The 25,050-nt window shown below is 44.7% G+C and overlaps 1 protein-coding gene across 1 annotated transcript in view; it reads left to right on the top strand.

The window, feature by feature from the left end:
• Positions 1-25,050, top strand: part of PIGU (phosphatidylinositol glycan anchor biosynthesis class U) — a 97,783-nt gene that overhangs the window by 9,652 nt on the left and 63,081 nt on the right. The window contains exons 2-4 of the mRNA XM_004612552.2: positions 2,301-2,365; positions 15,505-15,564; positions 16,899-16,961. Coding sequence (XP_004612609.2) covers positions 2,301-2,365; positions 15,505-15,564; positions 16,899-16,961 — 188 coding nt within the window. The remainder of the gene's footprint in view (positions 1-2,300; positions 2,366-15,504; positions 15,565-16,898; positions 16,962-25,050) is intronic.

Here is a 25,050-nt window from a genome sequence, read left to right as displayed (position 1 = left end):
TTAAAAAAATTTGGGGCCACACACAACTGTGCTTACTCCCGGCTATGTGCCCAGGGATGACTTCTTTCAAGGTTTGGGAGACTGTGTGTTGCTTGAGATTGAGCCCGGGAATGCTACATGCAAGGCAAGTGTACTATACCTTGTACACTTACTATACCTTGGGCCCCTACTTTAAACTACTTTAAAGTTTTGGGGTTTTTTTGGGGGGAGGGGCCATGCCCGCCAGTGCTCAGGGCTTACTCCTGGTTCTATATCCAGGACTTACTCCTGGAGGTATGCCATGTGCCAAGGCCGAACTCGGGGTGGCTGAATGCAAAGACAAGCACTCTACCTGCTGTGCTGTCTCTCCAACCCCAACTTTTAAATCATCTTACATGGCACACGTCCCACTTGGGGGGTTGCCTACATCTCAATCTTAGATGTGTGATTCCTTTCTTTTACTTTACGGGACACCTGAAGTTCTCTTTCCCCTCTGGAGAAGCCCGCACTATCTTTTGAATATGTCTCTCTTTCAACTTATATTTTCCTATAAAGCTATTTTACTTTGCTAAAAACATAAGTAAATACTTTTACATGAGGTTGATGCTAGGATGAGGCAATCATCATTATCAGTTTCTTAGTATATTTCTGAAAGATTTTTTTTTTCATTTGGTTTTTGGGCCACACCCGGTGGTCTTCAGGGCTTACTCCTGGCTCTGCACTCTGGAATTGCTTCTGGTGGTGCCTGGGGACCCTATAGAGTGCCAGGGATAGAACTTGGGTTGGCCACATGAAAGGCAAAACTCCCTATCTGGTGTACTATCGCTCTGGCCCTTATTTCTGAGAGATTTTCTAAGTTCATACATAAATTTTCTTGTGATGCTTTTATTTTTCAGGTGTCATTCTTTCAGAATCAGTTTTCTTTCATTTTTTTTTTAACAGCTAAACCATACATGTTCATTGCTAAAGATTTAGAAAATGAAGAAATGATAAGATAAATTATTTTCTGTATTTCTGTTTGTTTTTTGCTTTGGGGTCACACCAAGTAATGCTCAGGAGTTACACCTGCCTCTGCACTCAGGAATCATTCCTCGCAGGACTCAGGGACCATATAGGATTCTGGGGATTGAACCCAGGTTGGACACCTGCAAGGAACAAGTGCCCTACCCCCTTCCTGCTGTGCTATCTCTCTGGCCCCTGGCCTCAGTATTCTTTTTTTTTTGCTTTTTGGGTCACACCCAGCGATGCTCAGGGCTGACTCCTGGCTCTGCACTCAGGAATCACTCCTGGCGGTGCTGAGGGGACCATATGGGATGCTGGGAATCGAACCCGGGTCAGCCGAGTGCAAGGCAAACGCCCTACCCACTGTGCTATTGCTCCAGCCCCTGGCCTCAATATTCTTAATATCCAGAGATGATCGCTAATACCGTGTGTTTATTTTTATTCAGTGTTTCTGTTAATTTTGATCCAGTTCTCATCAAAAATACTATTTCTTTAAAATAATTAAATGAACAGATTTTTAAAAATATTTAAAGTTAAATGTGGAACTATGAAATTCAGAGTCCAGAGAGATAGCTTAGAGGTTAAGGAATTTACCTATGTGTGGCTGATCCCCGTTCCATCTCCAGCAATGCCTATGGTCCTCCGAGTACTGCTAGGAAAAATTCACTACTTTGACCTGCTGTGTCATGACCTGCTTTTCACTTAAGAAAATGTCATTGTGGGGCCGGAGCGATAGCACAGCGGGTAGGGCGTTTGCCTTGCACGCGGCCGACCCGGGTTCGATCCCCGGCATCCCATATGGTCCCCCAAGCACCGCCAGGAGTAATTCCTGAGTGCAAAGCCAGGAGTAACCCCTGAGCATCGCTGGGTGTGACCCAAAAAGCAAAAAAAAAAAAAAAAAAAAAAATGTCATTGTGGATTGAATAGCACAGCAGGTAAGGTGCTTGCCTTTCACCCAGCCAATTCGGTTCGATCCTCAGCACCCCATGTGATTCCTTGCCAGCAGTGATCCGTGAGTGCAGAGGCAGGAGTAAACCCTGAATACTGCCCGTTATGGTCCCCAGACAAAAAGCAAACAAACGAAATGAAAAACCCTTCTCCAAAGTAAGTTGTACTGCCCCCTGCCCTCTGAGGAGAAAGTAGCACTGCATGGAACAAAGTTCCCTTCCTGTGGGATGTTCGAATCATGACCCGAGCCCCTGCCAGGGATGCGGGTGGGCTTAGAGAAACAGAAACTCTTCTTGTGCGGAGTTCTCGCTCTTTGCTTTCTCTGCATTTGCCTGTGGACTGAATGTGATCTTGGACGTCTTCCTTTCCAGTGGTCGAAGGCCTCTCGCTGCTGGACTTGGGAGTGTCTCCGTATTCTGGAGCAGTGTTTCATGAAGTAAGTGCCCTTGTTTTCTTTCCTGGATACTAAGAGTAGTTCACAGTCACAGATGCCAAAGCTTAACCTCTGTTTCTGTACAAACATTTGAAAACATCTATTTTTGAATATTATATTTAGAAACAGCCCTTTTTGAGATGTCCTTTGCATAAGGAGGTTTCACAATTGCAGTGGAAATGATCCAGATCAAGATTGTAATTTGGGGAAGCAGATGAGACTTTTGTATAGATTACCATTTTTGATGGAAAATAAACTACAGATGTTCCCTGTCCATGAGTAGGTTGTATGCTAGCTGGCATGTAATTGGCTCCTTGGAACATGCTTTCCTATGAAAGTTGCTTTCTTAGAAAACCTAAAAAAGCCTATTTAACTTTTGCTATTAGTTACTAAAAATTATAAAGTCTGGGGGCCGGAGACAGGGGTTAAGGTACTTGCCTTGCACATGGCTGACCCCAGTTCAGTCCGTGACTCCATTTGACAGGTCCCCTTAGCACTGCCAGGAGTGATCCCTGAACACGACTGGGTATGCCCCCTGCCCTGTCCCTCTCCCCCAAAAAACGCCAACAATAGCAACAACAAAATTAAAAGAAAAAACAAAAAAAGGGACCTGAGAGATAGTATAGGGTTAAGACAGATGCTTTTCATACTGTAAACCCAGGTTCAATCCCTGCCGCCCCCCCCCCCAAAAAAATATTGTGCAGCCTTGAAAGTCCCCAGGCACTGCCAAGTGTGGCCCTTGGAGGCCCCCCTGAACACCAGTGTGTGGCCTGGGTCATCCCAGCACTGTAGGGCCTGAGCAGCACTGTGCCCTTAGTCCCTGACACGGAACCCCAGCAGTTAGCCAGGAATTCTGGAAAGAATTCTACTGACTAGAGCCTATTCTTTGCATGTGAATGGCTGGTTTGATCCCCAACACCAAAAGGAGTGACTCGCAGAACTGAGCCTGGAGTAGCCCCTGAGCGCTGTTGAATGATCCAAAAATAATAAAAAAGAACTAAAAAGAATAATAAAAGAACTAATTCTTAGGTTCCTCTAGCTCTTGCCTGAGTTACTTGCAAAGGCTTCCTGATGAATCTTTGTGCATTCTCCTCCTTTATTCTTTACTTAGAGCTTTTTTTTTTAGAAATATGAATCTGATTTTGTCTCTGTTGCTTCTGCTCAGGAGCTTTGAAAGTTCACTACCAACTTCAGGATAAATTCCAAACACCTTAGAGGGTGGGTATAAAGCCCCAGGGGCCTCGCCTGGTCACCCAAACCACAAATTTTTCAGTATCCTACTTTGAGAGGAGTTTTTTGTTGATGTTCTATCTAGCTTTTCAGAGGCATTCAGCTTGGTTCCCATGGAGGTAACAACTGCTCTTTGCATTCTTATTTCATTATCTTTGTATTATTATCTAATCAAACCGCAATAACAAGAACTACTAGCAGAAACAGGTTAGGAACAATTTAAGAGACTCTTAGTAAGCATATAATTCAGTTAGTGTGAGCAGATGTGTGTGGGCATATCAAAGAGTAGCCTTGGAGCTCTGAGGCTCGGGGTGCCGTGGACCTTTAGCAGTGTGTTTTCTAGATTGAGATTTCCCTGAGAGTTTAGACATGCCCTCATTATGTCCCAGCACTATCTCCGATACTGCTTATGTGATTTTGCTCATGTGCTCTCCTATAGAGGGCCCCTCTTCCTTCATTTCGTGCTCGGCTGTACAATTCAGATAGTAACTTGGATGTTTACCTCCTCCAGAAAGCTCCTGCATCACCTTAGACTAGATACAGAAACTCCTCTCTTATCTTCCAAGGCAACTTCTTCATATTCTTATCATGGCTTCTATCATACTCTTGAAATTGCTGTTGTGTATATTTTACCTGCCAGGATAGTTGCTCCTTTGAGCAATTACTGGCTCCTTTCACAACTTATGCCTAGTGTCTAGCTCTGTATTTGCTTATGTATCCCAATCATGCCCTCCTTCTCGCTTTCCTTTATGAAAGATTTTTTAGGTACCAGAGAGATAGTACAGCAGATAAGGTACTTGCCTTGCATGCGGCTTAGCTGGGTTCCATCCCTGCCACTCCATATGGTCCCCTGAGCCTGTTAGGAGTAATCCCTGGGGGTACAGATGGGTGTGACCCAATCCCTTGAAAATCCCCTCCCCCTCAAAAAAAAAAACACTGACCCATAAAACTCAAGAAGAAACTCATTTAGGGCTAGAAGGCCTAGAGTAATAGTACAGCAAGTAGAGTGCTTGCATGCAGCTGACCCAGGTTTGATCCACGGTATCACATATGTTCCCCCAAGCCCTGTCCAGAGTGATCCCCGAGCATAGAGCCAGGAGTAAGACCTGAGCACAGCTGGGTTTTTTTAAGCTACTTAGTTTTTTACTAGCTACTCTGTTAGAATAACAGGTCTCATTCCCCTGACCCTGAAAAGAGCCTCCAATCGTTGGGAAAAACAAGTGAGGCAGGGCTGCTGAAATCTCAGGGCTGGGATGAATGGAGACATTACTGGCGCCCACTTGAGTAAATCGATTAACAATGGAATGACAGTGATACAGTGATACGCTGTTAGAAAAAGGAATACTAAATAAGACACAGTCCTTTGCTTTGTAGTACTATATTTCTGAGAGAAAGGGACACATAAGAAGTTAGTAAAAAGGATGTGTATTTCAGAGCAAAGAATATTGTCAGGGATAAAGAAAGTCACTTCATGATTAAGGGGGTCAGTTCACCAAAAAGATGCAACAGTTCTAATGTTTATGCACCTTTGCCAGTTTCAAAATACATGAATAGTGATGGAACTGCAGGGAGAAATAGAGAAATCCATAATGATAGTCATAGATCTCAGTGCCTGCCCTCTTGGCAATTAATAGCTCAAGCAGACAGAATATCCTAAGGATATAGATGACTTGAAGAACTTGACCTCATTAAAAAAATAAAATTATATTTTATATACTATATATACATTCCATCTAACAATGGCAAAACATATAATCTTTTCAAATATGCATGGAACATGGTTAAGATAGACCATTTCTGGGCCATTAAACAAGTCTCAATCAGTTGAAAAAGATTGAAATCGTGCAAAGTATATCCTTTGGCTATAATGGAATTAACTAATGCCAGTAACACATTCCTATATAATTCGTGGATCAAAGAAGAAATCAGAAAATACTTTTAGTTGAATGGAAACAAAAATACAACTTATTTAAATGTGTGGAATTTAAATGTGCGAAAGCACCAGTTGGGTGAAGTTTATAGTGCTAAATTCCTGTTTTGCAAAAGAAAGGTTGCAAGCTAATGATCTGAGTTTCTATTTTAGCAAACTAGAGAAAAGATCAAGTAAGCATAATACAAGGAATAAAGATTTTTCTGAGTAAGAGATTGAAAACATCAAAAACAAAATAATAGTGGAAATCACAGAAATAAAATTATTTTTCGGGCCCTGTGGTATTGGGGATTACCCTTGGCGGGGCCACACCTGACAGTTGTCCAGGGGCCTCAGGGCTGCACCTGGTGATGCTTGGGGGGACCATGTGGTCCTGCAGATTGGAAAGGCAAACCATATGATGTGCCTAATTTGGGAATGAGTATGACCCTTGTTTGTTGCCTAAAGATGGCCAGTGTTGTTAGGGAATGAGCAAATAGGAGGATGAATAAGAGGAGGTCAGTTGTGAGACATTAAGAGCCAGATTATGAAGGACTTTTAATAGTCCTGCTTAGAAATTTGGGTATATTTTCTCAGTTTTTTCTTTTTCTTCTCTCTCTTCCTCTCTTCCCTCAGTTAGATATACTGAGGGGGATTTGGCAGGTCTGGGGGCACAGTGATGCTTAGCGATTACTCCTGGCTCTGTGCACAGGGTTCACTCCTGGGGGAGCTTGGGGGACCATATGTGATGCCAGGGATTGAACCCAACTTGGTCACATGCAGGGCAAGTGCCCTACCTGCTGTATTATCACTCCAGTCCCTCAATGTTATTTTAATGTCTAGAGTTTGTTATTTGAAGAACATATGACAGGTGTCTTGGCAATTGATATATGATCATGTCATGATCAATTGGTGAGGTCAGTAGGGATACTTCATGTTCTTATGATTGATTATCTGATCAAATAGAAAACCGTAGCTTATCTTCCCTAGCTATTTCTCATATTCCTCAGTCCTTGCCTTTGAGAGAGACAAAACCTCAACACTTCTCAGTCTTTTTCCTTAGCTTCACCTGAATAGATTATTTATGCACAGGAACCTTTAGGGCAGTATACCTCTTTTTATGGGGGGGGGGAGGAGAAGGAGGGCACACCAGGTGGTGCCCAAGGATTACTCCTGGCTCTGCATTTAGGAATCGCTTCTGGCAGATTTGGCGAACCATAGGGGGTGCCAGGAATGGAAGGAAAGCTCCCTGCCCACTGTACTATCTCTCTGGCCCCCAGGCCAGGACAATATATTTTTTAAAGTCAAGAACTAAGCCAATCTTGATCATAGTGGTCTTATAGTAAGGCCAACTGTGATAAGAGGTGGATTTCCAGGTAGATTAGCCGATATGGAAATATGGCTCAATCCAGGATTTCAAGAAGTTAGCAGTGAATGGCCCTTTGATCTTAGGTTTTGATCACCCCAGGTTACTCTGCGAAAACCTTTTAGAGCAGGTTTTCTCCCAAAAACCTTGAGATCCCTCATGACCTGCAGTGGTCCACAGTATCAAGTGGATTTTTTGGGGTGGGGGGCGGCTTGTTATAATCCAGGAGAGGAGGGATGCAACCTATATTTCATTAAATAAATACTGCTGTCAGTGCCTTGGGGGAACTTGACTCCGAGTCAAGGCAAGAGGTAAGCAGGGGAAGGGGCAGGATGTTCCAGGAACAGGCTGTGCAGGATGATGGTAGCCTGGAGCCAGGGTGATAACAGCCCTAGATGGTGAAAAGCTATCAGATTCTTTAAAAACGTGATTCTTTTGTTGTTTGGGGAACCACTCCCAGCACTGCTCAGTGTCCATACCCAGCTCTGTTGGGGGTTGCTCCTGGTGGTTCAAGGACCATGCAGTGCCCAGGGTCAAACCCAGACTTCCTGTGTGCAAAGCATGTGCCCAGCCAATAGAGCTATCTCTTTGGCCTTCTGGTCTGTATTTTAGTATTTTGGGTTTTTGTGTGTATATGGTATTGAATCCAGTTCTTATATATGGAAGGCATGAACTTTACAACTGAGCTATATAACTTCGCCCTAGTTGTATATCTAAAACTTGGGGGTGGGTGGGTGGGGATATAGAGGTAGAGACACTATAGAACTTGGGGGGCTACTCCCAGCAATGCTCAAGAGACCATAAAATGTTGAGGACTGAATCCAGGGCTCCTACATGCAGAGTCTATGCTCCAGCCCTTTGAACTCTTCCCCTGCCAAGTTACTTTTGTTTTGTTTTGTTTTGTTTTGTTTTGTTTTGAACCACGCCCAGCTGCACTCAGGGCTTACTTCTGTCTCTCTGCACCCAGGCTCCTGGTAGAGTTGAGGGACCATATGGGGTGCTGGGAATTGAACCTGGGTTGGCCACATACAAGGAAAATGTCCTATTTGCTGTACTCTCACTCTGGTTCTAAGTTACATTTTAAAGGTAGTCTTGCTCATAGATTTGATGTGAGACGTGAAGGCAAGAGAGGACCCAAGGATATCAGGTTTGATCCTCAGCAGAATGGTGGGGTATGTTCAGCAAGATGAGGTATACTGAGGGAGGAGCAGGTTTTGATGGATTGGGGATAAAAGTTCAGATTTTGCCCTGTTAAGTGTAAAGCACTTTTGAAAATAAATTTTAATTTTTTTAAATATTCAGGTGGCATTGTTAAGGCAATTGGCTATACAAATATGAAACTCAAAGAAAGAGGTCCAAACTGGAAGTATAAAATTGGGTTCTACCATCAAGCCTGCACCGCTGGTATAAAATTTCTAGGAGTGACTATCTAGCCCTTGAGTACCTCTGGGGGACCATCTATAAAATTACAGAATAAGGGGCTGGAGCAATAGCACAGCGGGTAGGGTGTTTGCCTTGCACACAGCCGACCCAGGTTCAATTCCCAGCATCCCATATGGTCCCCTGAGTACCGCCAGGAGTAATTCCTGAGTGCATGAGTCAGGAGTAACCCCTGTGCATCGCCAGGTGTGACCCCCCCAAAAAAAATATAATAAAACAAAATTACAAAATAAGAGCTAGAGAGAGTAGCACTGTAGCACTATTGTCCCGTTGCTCATTGATTTCCTCGAGTGGGCACCAGTAATGTCTCCATTGTGAGACTTGTTGTTACTGTTTTTGGCATATTGAATATGCCAAATATGCCACGGGTAGCTTGCCAGGCTCTGCCGTGCGGGTGGGATACTCTCAGTAGCTTGCTAGGCTCTTTGAGAGGGAGGGAGGAATCGAACCTGGGTCAGCCACGTGTAAGGCAAATGCCCTACCCGCTGTGCTGTCACTCCAGTCCTTCCTCCAAAAGAGAGAGTATGGGGGTTAAAGTGTGGGCCTTGCATATAACTGACTTTGTTACTGCACAGTACCACATGGGTCCGGTCAGCTCCTGAGGCTAAGCATGGCCCAGGTGTTCCGGGAAGGCCTGGTGCCACAGGCCCAAAGCAACACAGCACCTGCAGTGTCTCATTGAGCTGCCAGCCTTCCTGCTTGGCTGAGAATGACTGGAAGGGGCCCCCTGGGTTCTCCTTGAAAGCCCCCTATTAACAAAATAAGATTAAAACTAGGTTAGTTTCGAATACTTTTATTTATATAGTTTTAGAGAGATAGTACAGCAGTGCTGACTGTATGGTCCCTTGAGCCCTGCCAGAATTGACCCCTGAGTCCAGAGCCCAGAGTATGCCCTGAGCACCAGTGGATGTGGGTGGGTCTAGTCTCTGCCACCACCATCCCTAACCTCCCCCCACCCAAAGAAAAAAAAACAAACCACAACCAAAAAAGCACAACAGAGTTCTGTCAGCCTATAGATGATACTTGAAAACACGAGACGGGTGTGATCACTTAGTGCGGTACCAGCCTCCAAGATGTCCCTGGAGTGCCCACCTGATGGGGTTGACCTATTCTTTCTCTTCTCACAGTGTGGTGGGGCTGGCTCGGGTAACCCTTGGAATATAGCAGAATTGACGGTCTGTCAACAGATCTGCTTATAAAAGATGCTGCAGTTCCTGTCATAGAGGCGCTCTCTTGGGCCACTTGCTGCAGGGGAAGCTGTGTTATGACAATCTTATGCACAACCCTTTGGGATAAGAAACTGATCCTAAACTGACAGCCAAAAAATCCAACTTGGAAGCAGACCATCAAGCCCCTTAGAGAGGGTGGCCTGGTCACAGACTTAGGAAAACCTTCTGGAATGCGCTGGTACCCTCGAGTTCCACTCTCCAATCACCTTATTCTTAGGGAAAGTTAAGAAGGTGTTATAGGGCCAGACAGATCGTACAGGAGGCAGCTATTTGCCTTGCACACAGTTGGCTTGTCTCTCCCCAGCATTGCTTATGGTTCTACACTGTAAACTCCTGCACCTCCAGAATAGTTCCTGAGTACAGAGCCAGGAGTAAGCCCTGATACAGCCAATTGTGGCCAAAAAGGAAGGGAGAGAGGGAGGGAGGGAGAGAGAAAAGGAAAGAAAAGAAAAGAAAAAAGAAAAAGAAGGTATGTGCTATAGAGGGGAGGGAATATTTACCAAGGAATAAGCCCTGATACAGCCAATTGTGACCCAGGAAGGAAGGGAGGGAGGGAGGGAGGGGAAGGGAGGGGAGAAAAGAAAAAGGAAAGGAAAGGAAAAGAAAGGAAAAGAAAAGAAGGAATGTGCTAGAGGGAAGGGAATATTTACCCAGGAATAAGCCCTGATACAGACAATTGTGGCCCAGAAAGAGAGAGAGAGAGAGAAGAAGGGAGGGAGGAAGGGAAGGGAAGGGGGAGGGGGGAGGGAGGTGGGAGGAAGGGAGGGAGAGAGAGGAAGGGAGGGGGAAGGAGGAAGGAAGGAAGGAAGGAAGGAAGGAAGGAAGGAAGGAAGGAAGGAAGGAAGGAAGGAAGGAAGGAGGGAAGGAAGGAAGGAGGGAGGGAGGGAAGGAAGGAGGGAAGGAAGGAAGGAACTAGCTATAGAGGGGAGGGAATATTTACCCAGGAGAGAAAAAGGCATTTAGGAATAACAGGTTAAAGCACAGTAGCCGAGTTCTGATCAAATTAGGAGCTTGTCACTTCCTAGTTTACTCTGACTGGGAGCGGTCACCCAGGTTGAAGATATGGAATAAAGGCAGATTGTATTAAGTGCATAATATGGATTATGCCAACTGCTATGGACATGGGAGTTCATTGTGCAAACCAATCTATTTGCTGATAGGCTTTTTGAGAAGGATTTCTTGTTATTTCTGAGACCTTTTTTAGGGTCTTTCTAGCATCTGAATCAAAACACTTGGGAACCGGGCCATTGGTAATATAAGTATCAAGTTACTACTTACAAAGGTAAGTGCAAAAAAGAATCCATTAGTCAGGAGTTGTAACAGCTTAATCTTATTGAACTTTGAAAGGCAAAACTGATGCCCCTGTTTAAAAGAAACAAAACAAAGACTTCTCTCAGATCCCTAATGTAATGAAGTTTGTTCTATGCTAGCATTGTGTTAGTCAAGTTTTCTGTATGCTAGGCATTGTGTTAGTGTTTTTCACATTACTGCTCAGTTTTGTCCAGACTGTTGTAAAATAGGTTTCTCCTCTTTTTGTTTTGTTTTATTTGGGGTTTGGGGACGATTCCTGGTGATGCTCAAGGGCTGCTTCCTGCTCTGGGCAGAGGGGCCACTTGGTACTGGGCATACCTTGTGGAGAGGGGGTGGGACCCAGGCCTCCTACCTGCAAAGCAAGTGCTCAGCCGTTTTGTTACTTTCCTGAACCTAGATCATTCTTCTTACGCATAGCTGAGGACATGAAGGTCTCAGGTAGAATCTGGTTTTAAAGCTGACTATGACTGCAAAGGCTTGTTGTTTTTCTTTTGTTTGTTTGTTTGTTTGTGCCTACCATGCTAGTTTATCCTCATTAAAAAGTCTTGCCAGTGAATTTTACAACAACATTTGCTACTTTTATGCCTGTGGCCAGCTTGGAAAGAGGTTCTCTTGTGTTACATGTATAGGCTTGCAGAAGCCAACTCATGCCCTAGCCTTCAGTTTTGAACTGAAGCAGAACAAACCCCATGACTTGAGCAACTGCAAAAAAAAAATAAATAAATAAGTACAGAAAAGATTTATTTGAAGGCCTTGGAAAGTACCGAGCTATCCAGGCCTAGAGGGGCCAAGGGCCAGTGACAGAGTCTGAGTTGGTTCCATTTCCAAGCATTTTCCAGTTTGTGAGTCGCAAGGGCTGAGGCAGAGAAGTAACATGCTGGCGGACCTGAAGCCAAGGAGTGAGGGGGAGCTCTGGGCAGTCTCCTGGGGCGAGGAGCCAAGGGCCTGAGCATCCGCCCTCCAAGCAGCCTGGCTCCCCCGAATCTGCTGAAGAGTTCTACTGACAGCAGTGCTGCATTGCACAGATTGGTCTTACAGAAACGAACTCCGGCTTTTGGGCTCGTGTGCTCACCACAGGCTGTGTCCTTTACACTGACAGTATAGAAAGAGCAGGCACAGTGATCCCAGCACAGGCCTGTGCCTCGTCTATGTTGAGAAGGGGGGTGATGGCGGTGGTGGGAATGATCTCTAGCTTCTAGTTAGCTAAATTCCTACCTGAATTGAGGTGATAAAACTCCTTTCTAATTGCCAGAAACCGGATAGAACTATTTTTCCAGAAAAAAATGGTCACATCTAAGGGCCGGAGTGATTGTACAGTGGGTAGGATGTTTACCCTGAACACAGCTGTCCTGGGTCCTAACCCTGGCATCCTGTATGGTTCCCTGAGCACTGCTAGGAGTAGTTCCTGATTGCAGAGCCAGAAGTAACTCCTGAGCATCACCAGAGTGACACCCTCCCCCCTCAAAAAAAAAAAGGAAAAAAAATGGTCACATCTTGGCTAGGGATGTGATTCAAGCGGTAGGGCATATGCCTTGCATGGGTGAGCCTGGGTCTGTTCCTCAGCACTCATGCCCTCCCTACACCAGTGAATGTACAAGTAGGGAAAGGAGGGAGGGAGGGAGGGAGGAAGGGAAGGAGGGAGGGAAGAAGGAAAGAAAGAAGGAAGGCAAACTGGCTGAAACTATAGTTGGGTGTTTATTTTCTTTTTTTTTTTTTTTTGGTGGGGAGGTTGGTCTCTGCCTTGTATTTTGAGCTATTTCCCCATCCCCAATAAACTTCTATAATTTTTTATGAATATTGTTCATTGTTTAATCAAAACAGAAAAACTATAAGAAGGAATAAATGTAGCACTGTAGCACTGTTATTCGGTTGTTCATCGATTTGCTCTTACTAGTCTTACTAGTTCTTGGCACTCAGCCACCTGAACCTCAGTTTCCTCATCTACAAAATGGAGAAAACAACAGCACCATTTTGGAAGAGTAGTTGGCTCATAGCAAGCACTGTAGCACTGTCGTCCTGTCCCCATTGCTCATGGATTTGCTCAAGCGGGCACCAGTAATGTCTCCATTGTGGGACTGTTACTGTTTTTGGCATAACGAATATGCCATGGGTAGCTTGCCAGGCTCTGCCATGCAGGCGGGATACTCTTGGTAGGTTGCCAGGCTTTTTGAGAAGGATGGAGGAATCGAATCCGGGTTGGCCGCGTGCAAGGCAAACGCCCTAGGAAGGAATAAATAAAAACGAGAAAGGTAAATATATGGGCAAATCTATATTAATATTGACTGTGTATAAAACCAATGTGTCTTTTGGGTCTTAAAATATATGTGGAGGGGCTGGGGCAATAGCACCATGGGTAGGGCATTTGCCTTGCACGCGGCCAATCCGGGTTCAATTCCCAGCATCCCATATGGTCCCCTGAGCACTGCCAGGAGTACTTCCTGAGTGCAGAGTCAGGAGTAACCCCTGTGCATCGCCCGGTGTGACCCAAAACCAAAACCAAACAAACAAACAAACAAAATATATGTGTGTGTGTGTGTGTGTGTGTGTGTGTGTGTGTGTGTGTGTGTGTGTGTGGAGGGCCTGAAGAGATAGTAGATAGTACAGTGGTTAGGGTTCTTGTGTTACACACATGGTCAGCCAGGGTTTGATCCTTACCAGCACAATGGTCCCTCAGTCCACTAGAAATGATCAATGAGTGAAGAGCCAGGAGTAAACTGAAAACTGCCAGGCGTGGGGCCCCACCCATAATATATATGTGGATGGGGTTGGAGAGATAGTATAGTATGTCAGGAACTTGCCTTGCACACCGATGACTGAGGTTTGATACCTGGCACTGAATATGGTTCCCCATGCCCTAACAGGAGTGATCCCTGAGCACAGAGCCAGGAATAGGCCCTGAGCACAACAGGGTATGGCCCTAAATCCAGCAACCAAATAAAATATATGTGGAATAAAAGGTTAAAATTTTCTTATATTGTCAATTAAGAATATTGAAAGTAATTGATATTATAGTTATGGAAGTATGTCATTATCTGAGGTTAACCACAAAAAGAAATAACATCTAAGTGGGAGCTTGAGCCATAGTACAGCAGGTAGGGCACTTAGCTTGCATGCGGTCAACCCAGGTTTGATCCCCGGCATCCCATGTGGTCCCCTGAGCACCACCAGGAATGATTTCTGCGTGCAGAGCCAAGAGTAACCTTGAGCATTGCTAGGTGTGACTCAAAAACCAAAAAAGAAAAGAAATAGTAGCTAAGTATGTAACCAACAAACTAACAGAGAGGAAAGGAATAGTAAAAATAATGCATAAACAAGAAGGAAAAGAAAATAGGAAAGAGAAAATGAAGTAAATGAAAAATAAAATAAGATGGTGAACTTAAACATTATCAGTAATTGAATTAAATGTAAATAACCTAGAAATACAGTTAAAAGGTAATATCCACTCTTTTTTGGTTTGATTTGGTTTGGGGACCACACCTGGTGGTACTCAAGGGGTACTACTCCCAACTCAATGCTTGGGAGATGTTTGTGGTACTGTCAGGCACTGCAGCCCTTTGAGCTATCTCTCCAGCCCAATCATGTGCTTTTTGTTTATTTTGGGAGCCATTTCTGGAGGTGCTTAGAAGCTTCTTCCCGCTTTATGCTGGGGTTTGCTCCCCGAAGTGTTCTGGGACCATGCAGTACTGGAGATCAGACTCGGCCGTCCCTCATACAAAGCTCACACACAGCACATTGAGCTATTGCTTCAGCCCCAACTATATGATATTTCAAAAATGTAATGGGGCAGGGGGGCCAGAGTGATAATACAATGGGGAGAGTGTTTGTGGTGCACCTTGCAAGTGGTGAATCCAGTTCGATCCCCAGCATCCCGTAAGATTCCCCCAAGCGCTGCCAAGAGTAATTTCTGTGAGCATCAGGAGTATTCTTGAGGGCAGAGCCAGGGGTAACCCCTGAGCACCGCCAGGTGTGACCACCCTCCCCCTGCCCCCCCCAAAAAAAAGCAAAAAAAAAAAAACAAAGATAAAATGGGTTTGCTAAGAAGATTATTCAGAAGGATGGAGTCTTGGCTTGTGCAATGCCAGCCTCAAACCTAGGCTTTCTGCATGCAAAAGCCTATGAAGGAGGTTCTCCCAGCTGTTCGCCGGTCCAGTGTACTGGGGGCCCCCAGGGCTAAATCAGGCAGTGCTCAAAGCCATGTGGTGCTGGGGTGCAAACCAAGTATGTTACATATGCATGGCAGGTGCCTCTCCCACTGAATCAAACCCTCAGCCCCTCTACCAATATTTAATGTATGTCAGATCTTTTTTTCTTTTTTATTCTTATCATCTAATTCAACGGATTATCCTAAGGGCACAAAGTAGTGACAGAAAGTTACTCTCTATGTACATTGATCAGAGCCAGAGAGATAGGAGAGCGGTTAAGGTGCTTGTTTTGCAGGTTCCATCCCAAGTACACCCAGGAGTAGCTCCTGAGCACCAAGGGGGTGCAGCTCAAAATAAAACAAAAGCCAAAAAAGCATCATATGTCATTGGCCTGCTCTCGTAAAATACTATTCTAGGAAAGAAAAAGACATTTTTGCTGACAAAATAGCCTCTGTCCTATTCCCTACTATAGGAACTCATAGTAAGAATTAACTTTGTTTGTTTTTCTCCTGCAGACTCCACTAATAATATACCTCTTTCATTTCCTGATTGACTATGCCGAATTGGTATTTATGGTAAGTCACTTACATGAAATCAGTATGTATATATAGTCTTTCCTGGTTTTTAAGAAAAATCTACTTTAGAAGCTCTAGGAGTTGATCAGAACATAAAAGCAAAATCCCATTTTAAATTTGGAAGTATTATGGAAGTGTGAGGAATAATGTGTGACTTCCGACCATTTGAAATTCCTTATACTGTTTAGAATTTGTTTCCAGTCTATGCAGTCTTGAATTTTCTAGCTCCAAGGGTCTATGATTGGCTTTAATTCTGGTGCCAGTGTAGAAGGCAAACTGAATTTTCTAAGCTTTCTTCGCAGATGGTCTGTGAGTCATGGAAGAGGACATAGGCATGATAAGACTTGGAGGGGCAAAATCCTTTAAAACTAAGATGATATGGCCAGAGGGAGAGTACAAGAGTTAAGGCTCTTGCTTTGCATGTGGCCAACCCCAGTTTGATTCCTGGTGTCTTACAGTGGCCTGAGCATTGTGAAGGGTCCCCTGATCCCAGAGTGGTACCAGCACTACCAGGTGTGTCCCAAACTTCTGATGGCCTGCTCCTCCCAACCCCTTCCCCAATTATGATGACAGGACTGTTTTCAGAGCCTAGTAATTTGAAATGTTTGCCTCGCCCAGGGTTGAAAATCTGTTTGTGTTTTGGGCCACACCCAGAGGTGCTGGGGGGCTACTCCCAGCTCTTTGCTTGGGGGACCATGTGATGCTATGGATTGAACCTGGGGCTCCTGCATGCAAAGTATGTGCTTAGCCCATTGTTCAGCTGCTCTTTGACAAGAGTGGAAAATGCTGATCAAGAAAAAATCTAGAGGGGCTGGAGTGATAGCACAGTGGGTAAGGCATTTGCCTTGTACTCGGCCGACCCGGGTTCAGTTCCCAGCATCCCATATGATCCCCTGAGCACTGCCAGGAGTAATTTCTGAGTACATGAGCCAGGAGTAATCCCTGTGTATCACCGGGTGTGACCCAAAAAGAAAAAAAAAATCTAGATCTACTGAAGACTTCCTTAACAATGACAATGACCTCAAGTTAATTGAGGACTTACTATGTGCTGGGCACTTGACACATTAGATCTGCAGAGGAGTGGGTAGTCCTATTTTATAGAAAACTCAACCTGCGGTTTCAGGGCAGATTTGGGACCCTAGATTGACATAAGCCTGGGTGGGTCCTAATTATCAGTGTCTTCCTACCTAAAAGGCTTTACCTTTTGTCCTCAGTGTGAGGGTTGAGGTTCTGCCTTCCTGTATTGAGGCTACACCATTCCCAGCCTCCAGGCCGTGGCAGCATTCCATTACTCCCACACTAATTGTGTTCATTTCTTCTTATTTCTCTTTCAGATAACTGACGCACTCACTGCCGTTGCCCTGTATTTTGCAATCCAGGACTTCAATAAAGTTGTGGTAGGTTGTCAGTGGGTGGGATGGAACTGGTGGAATTTGGTTGCCTGCTGGTCTCTATGATTGCAAAGAATCCAAGATCATATACTTAAGGATCCTCGTGTTGAAAAATACTGAGAAGTGGGAGTGAAGCTTCTGGCCTGTTTAGCCAGCCCTGGAGTGGCCAAACCAAAATCACAAGACAGCTTTATTGAGAGACACTTTACTCTCATTGCTGGGTGACTTTTCTCCTGTGCAAGTTCAGACTTTAGGGGGACGATAGAAATTTATCACAATATAATATAAATAGGATCCTTAAAAAAAATTCCGTTTCTTTCATCAGGTCCTCTTTTCTTTTTTTGCTTTTTGAGTCACACCCAGTGATGCTCAGGGGTTACTCCTGGCTCTGTACTCAATAATTACTCCTGGCGGTGCTTGAGGGACCATATAGGATGCTGGGAATAGAACCCGGGTTGGCCTCGTGCAAGGCAAACGCCCTACCTGGAACAGTGCTATTGCTCCAGCCCACATCAGGTTCTCTTTTTATTTATTTTTTATTTCTTTTTAAGGTTCTCTTTTTAAAGGAAAAGGAATACAGCTTTTTTTTTTTTTTTTTTTTTTGCTTTTTGGGTCACACCCAGCAATGCACAGGGGTCACTCCTGGCTCATGCACTCAGGAATCACCCCTGGCGGTGCTCAGGGGACCATGTGGGATGCTGGGATTTGAACCTGGGTCGGCCGCGTGCAAGGCAAACGCCCTACACGCTGTGCTATCACTCCAGCCCGGAATACAGCTTTTGACTCACTATATTTATGCCTATTTGAGGTAAAATTGGATTCCAGTGGAGCTTTCAGGTTCCTTGCAAAGAGCAATCCTAGTTAGAAAACTCAGCGCATATTAAATGCCTGTTGAATATTTTGATGTAAACTTACGTCTTATTTCGATATGTAGTAGCCAGAGGGCATTGTGTAGTAGGGCCAGTATTAATTTTTCTAGGTTCTGAGAGAGTAAACAGATGAGCAAGTGTACTGTCCTTGTAGTTATTTAAAAAGTTGGCTACAGCCTTTCTTGATTGGCTGGGTGCCACTGAGAGGATTTAAACTGGGTGAGAGAAGGCTGCATTCTATTGGTGTCTGTTTGTGTGGTTGATTTTCACTTCTGTTACCAAGTAATAGAACCAGAAATAGAAGTCTGTCTTTCTGTGGTACTGGGCTTCATTATATCAGTCTGGTGAATTCTAGACTTTAGGTTGTAAGGGGATTTAAAAAATATCTAGACCTGGGGGCTTTAATCTGGGGATCATTTATAGCCTTCATGTGTCTGTAAAGCCGTTGAAATGTTTTTCAACTGAAGATGTGTGTGTGTACACATGACATTTTTTTCCAGATTAAGAGCTTGTAGCTATTATTAGGGTTTAGAGTCCTTGACCCCGTCCCTGAAGACTTAAAAACTACATTTTCAAGACTGAATCTCAGTAAAACTAGGGAGTATGCATCTTGTTTTTGGTTTTGGTTTTTGAGTCGCACCCAGCATTGCTTAGGACTTACTCCTGGCTCTGTGCTCAGGAATCACTCCTGGCTAAGAGATAGTGGATGCCAGGGATCAAACCCAGGTGGGCCTCATGCAAGGCACATGCTCTACCTGCGGTACTGTAGCCCTGGCCCAGGGAGTACACATCTTAAAGTAATGGAGCTACTTGAATTAATCTACCTTAAGGGCATTATGGTAAGTGAAATTAGAAGAGGAAAACACTATCTGACTCTCACTTACGTGGAGAATATTAAACAGGTCTAAGTCACAGAGCATAGGTAGATGCCAGGGACTAAAGGGTCAGGGAAATGGAGTATGTAGGTCAAAGTATATAAAATTCCAATGGTAAGAGGAATAAATTGTGGGGATCTATTGTATAGCATGGTAACTACAGTCAACAATACTGTATTCTTGAAAGCTACTAAGAAAAGTAGATCCTAAATATTCTCAATCCCTACCCTTCCCCCAATTAAAAGTAAATGATATGTTAATTTATTGTGGTTGTCATTTTGCAGCATATACACCGATCAAATCATCAAGTTATGTGAAAATATTTAGTGGTATATTTCTGATTCTATTTTGCTACACCCAGTGGTGCTCAGAACTTAGTACTCTGCACTCAGAAATCACTCCTAGTGGTGTTCAGGGACCAGAGCAACAACCAGATGATTGCACACCACTCCTGGTGGTGTTCAGTTCCCAGTTTGGGGGCTGGGGATTGAACCTGGGGCTGCTGTATGCAGAGCAAGGGCCCTACCCAGTGTACTGTCACTTCAGCTTCGTACTGTGATATCGACAACTAACTTTCAAATGGTTCCAGAAAAAAAATTGTGTGTATGTATGTAGAGCAATAAGGGAAATGTGACAAAAGAGTGACAGTGGATCTAGGTGTTTTACTGAATTATGTTTCAACTTTTCTGTATGAAAATTTTCATTATAAAACAGTGAGGGGGAAATAGATCCTTGTGGATATTCACCAATAGATTTGTGTATGTACATAGTATATATATATATATGTCATATGAATATCAAAGATAACTTTCATTTGAGAACATGATAAGCTAAATATTTTATTTTTTTGGTGGTGGGGGTTAGGGGTAAGATGAAGGTTCCACCTGGCATCATGCAGGATCTATTTCCCTGCTAGCTGGTGGTGCTCAGGGGACCAGGTAGTATTTGTGATTGAACCCAGCGAGAACTCCTGTGTGCAAAGCTCTGGCCCATTGAGCTCTCTCTCTGTCCCATATCAGTTCTGTCAACTACAATGTGAAATTGAACTGTTAGAATGAAAATTTAGGGGCTGGAGCAAAAGTTCAACAGTAGGGAGTTTGCCTTGCATGCAGCTGACATAGGTTCAATTCCCAGCACCCTATATAGTCTCCTGAGCACTGCTAGGAGTGATTCTTGAGTGCAGAGCCAGGAATAACCCTTGGGCATCACCAGGTGTGACCCAAAAAGGGAAAAAAAATTATTGGAATAGTTAATATCATGTGCATGCCTTGTTTCCCTGAATTGGCATAATGCCACATATATACTCTCATTTAAAAACTTTTAATAAGGGTGCAGTTTCCAGGGAAGTAATGAAACTAGGTTGTGGTTAGTTTCCTAAAAGAAACCAGGTTTTAGGGCTTGGGAGATAGTCTATGGGTTTGAGGGGTTAATTTTAGGGTATCAGTAATTTTGATTCTTGTGTTTATTATTTCTCAATTTATATGGAAACATATGAAGACATTTGTGTTTTTCTTGGTGTGATTTAAATAGGGTAGAAAGGGCTGGAGAGGTAGTACAATGGGGGTGCTCTTGGCTTGCAGGAGGTTGACCTGGGTTTGATTCCCAGTACCACATACAATTCCCCTGAGACTGCTGGGAGTAAGGCCTGAGCAGTGCCGGGTATGGCCCCCAAGCCAAAAATAAATAAATAAATTAATACAGAGGGTGAGAGGGCAGGAGAGATAGTACATTGGTTAAGGCACTTGCCTTGCATGTGGCCCTCTTTGGTTTGATCCTTGGCACTGCATATGGGTCCCCTGAGCATCACCAGGAGTGATCCCTGAACAGTCAGGAGTAAGCCCTGAGCACTGTTAGGTGTCGTCTAAAACCTCCCCCCAAAAATAGTACGAAAAAATCACATGAGCTCTTGTCAGCCTCCTAATTTTTAGCACACCAAGAAACTTGATTTCCAGCAAGACTGTCACAGTTCCATTTTTTAAATAGAGGCTAGATCTAGTGGTATACCAGGGTCAGATCTAGTGATTCTGGGGTGCCGTGTGGTGCTGGGATATAACTCCGGCCTCACACAAGTACACCTGCCACCAAGCACCCCTCTCCTCTCCCCGCCTATCAGACGACACTCAGCTGAGATTTAGAATAGTTTTGTTTTTCCATTCTCAGAATTAGCCTTTGGAACATTAGGTTTTTGATCAGAATAGGAAATGTATTTATTTAGACCATACCTCCTGGCGGTGGGTAGGGGCTATCCCTGGTTTCATCCTCAGGAGTAGCTCTTGGCTGTGTTTGGGGGATTGTTGGGGATCAGAGTGGGGTCAGTCACATGCCAGGCAAGTACTTTAACCATTATACTGTCTCTCCCCTCCTAGGAGTTTTATTTTTACTGTGCCAAAAATAGACCCACTCTAAATGGTAGATTTTCCTGACACTAATATATCATGGTTGATTTGGATAGAAAATTGGCACACATCTTCCTCCAAATCACATTGCCCGAAAATGTTTTAACTTCTCTAGGATTTGAATCTTTTGAACCTGTGATAAAGACTTTTCTGCACCTAAAATGACATCCCAGGATACTATGATGTAAAAGGGGAACTCCACTCCTTTCCCAACGATTAGCTTGAAGGATGTGAATTTGATTGTTGTGACATTTTATATCTGTCTCAATTAACAGGAGCAATGTTAATCTGGTCCAGAGACTAGTTCTCCAACTTTCTTATTTGAATCATCTGGAGAGCTCTTAAAATTCCTGAGGTCATTCTAATATTCCAAATGGCATGATGATGGCCAGCCCATAACCATGGCAACTGTGTCAGAATCATCTCTGAGAGCGGGAGGGGGGGGGGCTTGGTTGCTTCTCCCCCTACCTCCCATCTCCAATGCTGAGGTTTGAGCCCAGGACCTCACACATGCAAGGTTCTAACACTGAGACCTTAATATTTTAATTTTATTATTAATTTATCACCATTATTCTTTTCTCCTTGTGTACGTAGGGCGTTGGGGGCTGGGTCACACCCAGAAATGCTCAGGGGTTACTCCTGGCTCTGCACTAAGGAAGCACTTATGGAGATGCTTGGGGGACCATATGGGATGCCAGGGATTGAACCTGAATTGGCCGCTTGCAAGGCAAACGCCCTACCCACTGTACTATTGCTCTCGCCCCTACTATTATTATTTTCATTTTGGGCTCCTTGCCTGGTAGTGCTCCAGGGCTACTCTTTCCTCTGTGCCCAGGTGGGTCCCCTGATATGCTCAGGGGTCAAAGGTATGTGGTGGTGGAGATTCTGACCAGGACTGCTTTATGCAAGGCAAGTGCTTTATCTGCTGCACTGTCTCTCCAGCCTATCAGGATTTTTTTGTTTGTTTGTTTCATTTTGTTGTTTGGGCGCCACACTTGGCAGTACTCGGGGTTTACTCCTGACTTTACTCTCGGGGATCACTCCTGGTGGGGCCCTAAGGACCATATGGGCTGCCAGGGATCACACTTGGGTTGACAACTCAGGTTGACTGTGTGCAGGGCAAGCTTTTTGCCTCCCCTGTACTCACTGGCCCCAGCCCTTCAGAATGTCAAAGTCTATTCGGTGATTCCAGTATGCAGTCAACTTTGAGAACTCCAGGTTGAGTCCATTGTTTCTCAGTTGCGGGCCATATAACCCCCTTGTGGGCCCCAAGGATAGTCCAAGAGCACGCACAGATAATCACTGTATCACAGTTATTCCTTTGTTCGTTAATTAACTCGAGCGGGCACCAGCAACATCTCTATTCCTCACAGCCTTGAGATTTTAGCAGTCTCTCCTTACTCTTCTTTCCCAACGATTGGAGGCTCTTTCAGGGCCAGGGGAATGAGACCTATCATTACTGTTTTTGACATATAGAATATGCCACAGGTATCTTGCCAGGCTCTGCCCGTGTGGGCGGGATACTCTTGGTAGCTTGCCGGGCTCTCCGAGAGGTATGTGTGTATATGTATGATTTGTTGTCTGATTGAACTCCATCAAATATGGTGTGGTAATTATGGAAAATGGGTAGGAAGTGTCTTATAAAATGTCTTATAATGCGGCTGCGCGGTCCAGAAAGCGTCCTGGAGCGTGGCAATGGTTGGGTAGTGGAGGTTCGTCTGCCGGGGCTGGGTTCCTTGGGGCAGGGAGGGTTCTCACCCGCCCCCCTCTGGGGCGCCTGAGTGAAAAAAGCCTGGCGCGGAGTCCCATGCACAGATAAAAATTATATAAAAATTTTTATATAATTTAAGAGACAGGACTGTGGGTAAGGCACTGGCCTTACAGGTGACTAACCTGAGAGTGATCTTGAGTACAGAGCCAGGATTAAGCCCTGAGCACCAGCATGTTTGGCCCAGCCCCCCTCCCTGCACCTCCCCATTCCTTCCACACACACACACACAAAAGTGTGAGTAAAGGGTGGCATGACAGGAGACAGAGGGCCAGTTGGTAGGATGGGTGTGTGTGTGTGGGGGCGGTGCAGCACAGACAGGAAATAAGATCAGAAGGGCCTGGGGTTGGAATGAGACTGAGAAAACACAAAGGAGTCTGTCCTTTGCTGAGATTGTACTTCCGGTTTGGAATTTAGGTTTTATGTTTGAAAGCAGCAAGTGCCTTGATAAACCCGTGTTTGCTCAGAGTCCTTTATTTATTTTTTATTTTTTTATTTTTTTTTGCTTTTTGGGTCACACCCAGCGATGCTCAGGGGTTACTCCTGGCTCTGCACTCAGGAATTACTCCTGGCGGTGCTTGGGGGACCATATGGGATGCCGGGGATCGAACCCAGGTCGGCCGAGTGCAAGGCAAACGCCTTACCCGCTGTGCTATTGTTCCGGCCTCTGCTCAGAGTCCTTTAAAGGAGAAAAAGTGCCTCGGTTGGAAAGGGCTGAGGCTGACAGTTGGCGATTCAGTTGGGGTGGAGCATTCATTCTCCCACTCCTAGAGCCACATTTGTTTGATTTTGTTTGGGGGAGCTCCCTGGCAGTGCTCAAGGGCTCCTGGGGCCATCCTCGTCTCTACTTAGAGCAGCACATCTCTGCCCGGAGCTCAGAGTGCTCAAGGGTCCCCAGGGCTATAGTGGGGGTGTTGGGCATCGGACTCCCGACATTGTGTGTGCCAGGCCTGCTCCCCGACTCCCGAGGCAGCTCTGGCCCTGCATCATAGTTTCTGAGGGTGCAGAGGGATGTTAGCATGGCTTCAGTGTCTTGGAAGGTTCTTTATTTGAAGTAGGGAATTACGTCCCTGCAAAACCAAGGCCTTGTAAAGGATTCCGGGCGGGGGCGGGGGGAGTGGAGAGAAGGATGGGGGACTCCATCCTGTCGTTTCCCCTAATTAAGCAGCTTCAACTGAAATGTGACTCACGTGGAAGAGTGTCGAGGCAGCTGTGTGCTCACTGCTTCTTGATCACAGAGGAAGCCCCTCAGTCTCCTCAGACTTTAAACCTCTCCCGCAATAGCTTGAAATGGCATCGCCTGAGGCTGCTGCATGTGTCTTTGTTTTGGGGTGCTCTCTTTTTGGTTTGTTGGATTGGTTTAGCTTGCTGATGCTGGGGATCAAGTTAGAGTGAACTGCCTGCAAGACAAGTTACCTTAACCCTGGTACCATATTGCGCCAGCCCCATTTTTGGGTTTTATTTTATTTTTATTTTTATTTTTTATTTATTTTTATTATTATTATTTTTTTGCTTTTTAGGTCACACCCAGCGATGATCAGGGGTTACTCCGGGCTTTGCACTCAGGAATTACTCCTGGCGGTGCTTGGGGGACCATATAGGATGTCGGGGATCGAACCTGGGTTGGCCTCATGCAAGGCAAACACCCTACCCGCTGTGCTATCGCTCCAGCCCTCACATTTTTGGGTTTTAAATTGTACTCCTTAACCTCATTTATTTTCAGACTTCGATGGTTTTCTTAGTGTGTGTGTTTAAGTTTCTTTAGATTTTTAGCAACTTTCTGGACTCATCACTAACTAAATGCTATGGAAATTCCCCTCTCCCTTTTTTATTTTTTATTTTTATTTATTTATTTATTTTTTATTTTTTATTTTTAAAGCACTGTGGTTTACAGAGTTGTTCATGGTACATTCCAACACCAGTCCCACCGCCACTGTCACCTTCGCTCCACCGTTGTCCCTGTTTTCCCAACCGCCTCCAAGCCTGCCCCTTTAAGAGACACCAAATTGTATTATGGCTTGTTACACTAAATGGCTAATGGAATTATTGAAAACGACTTCAGTAAAAGAAAATTTGTGAAAATCTTTATATCTCACCATGGGGTCCTTAAGGGTTGCTGCTAGTTGAGCCTTCTGTGTTAATGTTTGTTTATGGAGCTTAGCTGCCTCTGTGTTACTTCCCCATCTA

Source organism: Sorex araneus, chromosome 5 (genome assembly GCF_027595985.1).
Source record: "Sorex araneus isolate mSorAra2 chromosome 5, mSorAra2.pri, whole genome shotgun sequence".
Classification (NCBI taxonomy): domain Eukaryota; kingdom Metazoa; phylum Chordata; class Mammalia; order Eulipotyphla; family Soricidae; genus Sorex; species Sorex araneus.
The sequence above is the reverse complement of the archived record's forward strand: the minus strand, read 5'-3'. Positions and strand labels throughout refer to the sequence as shown.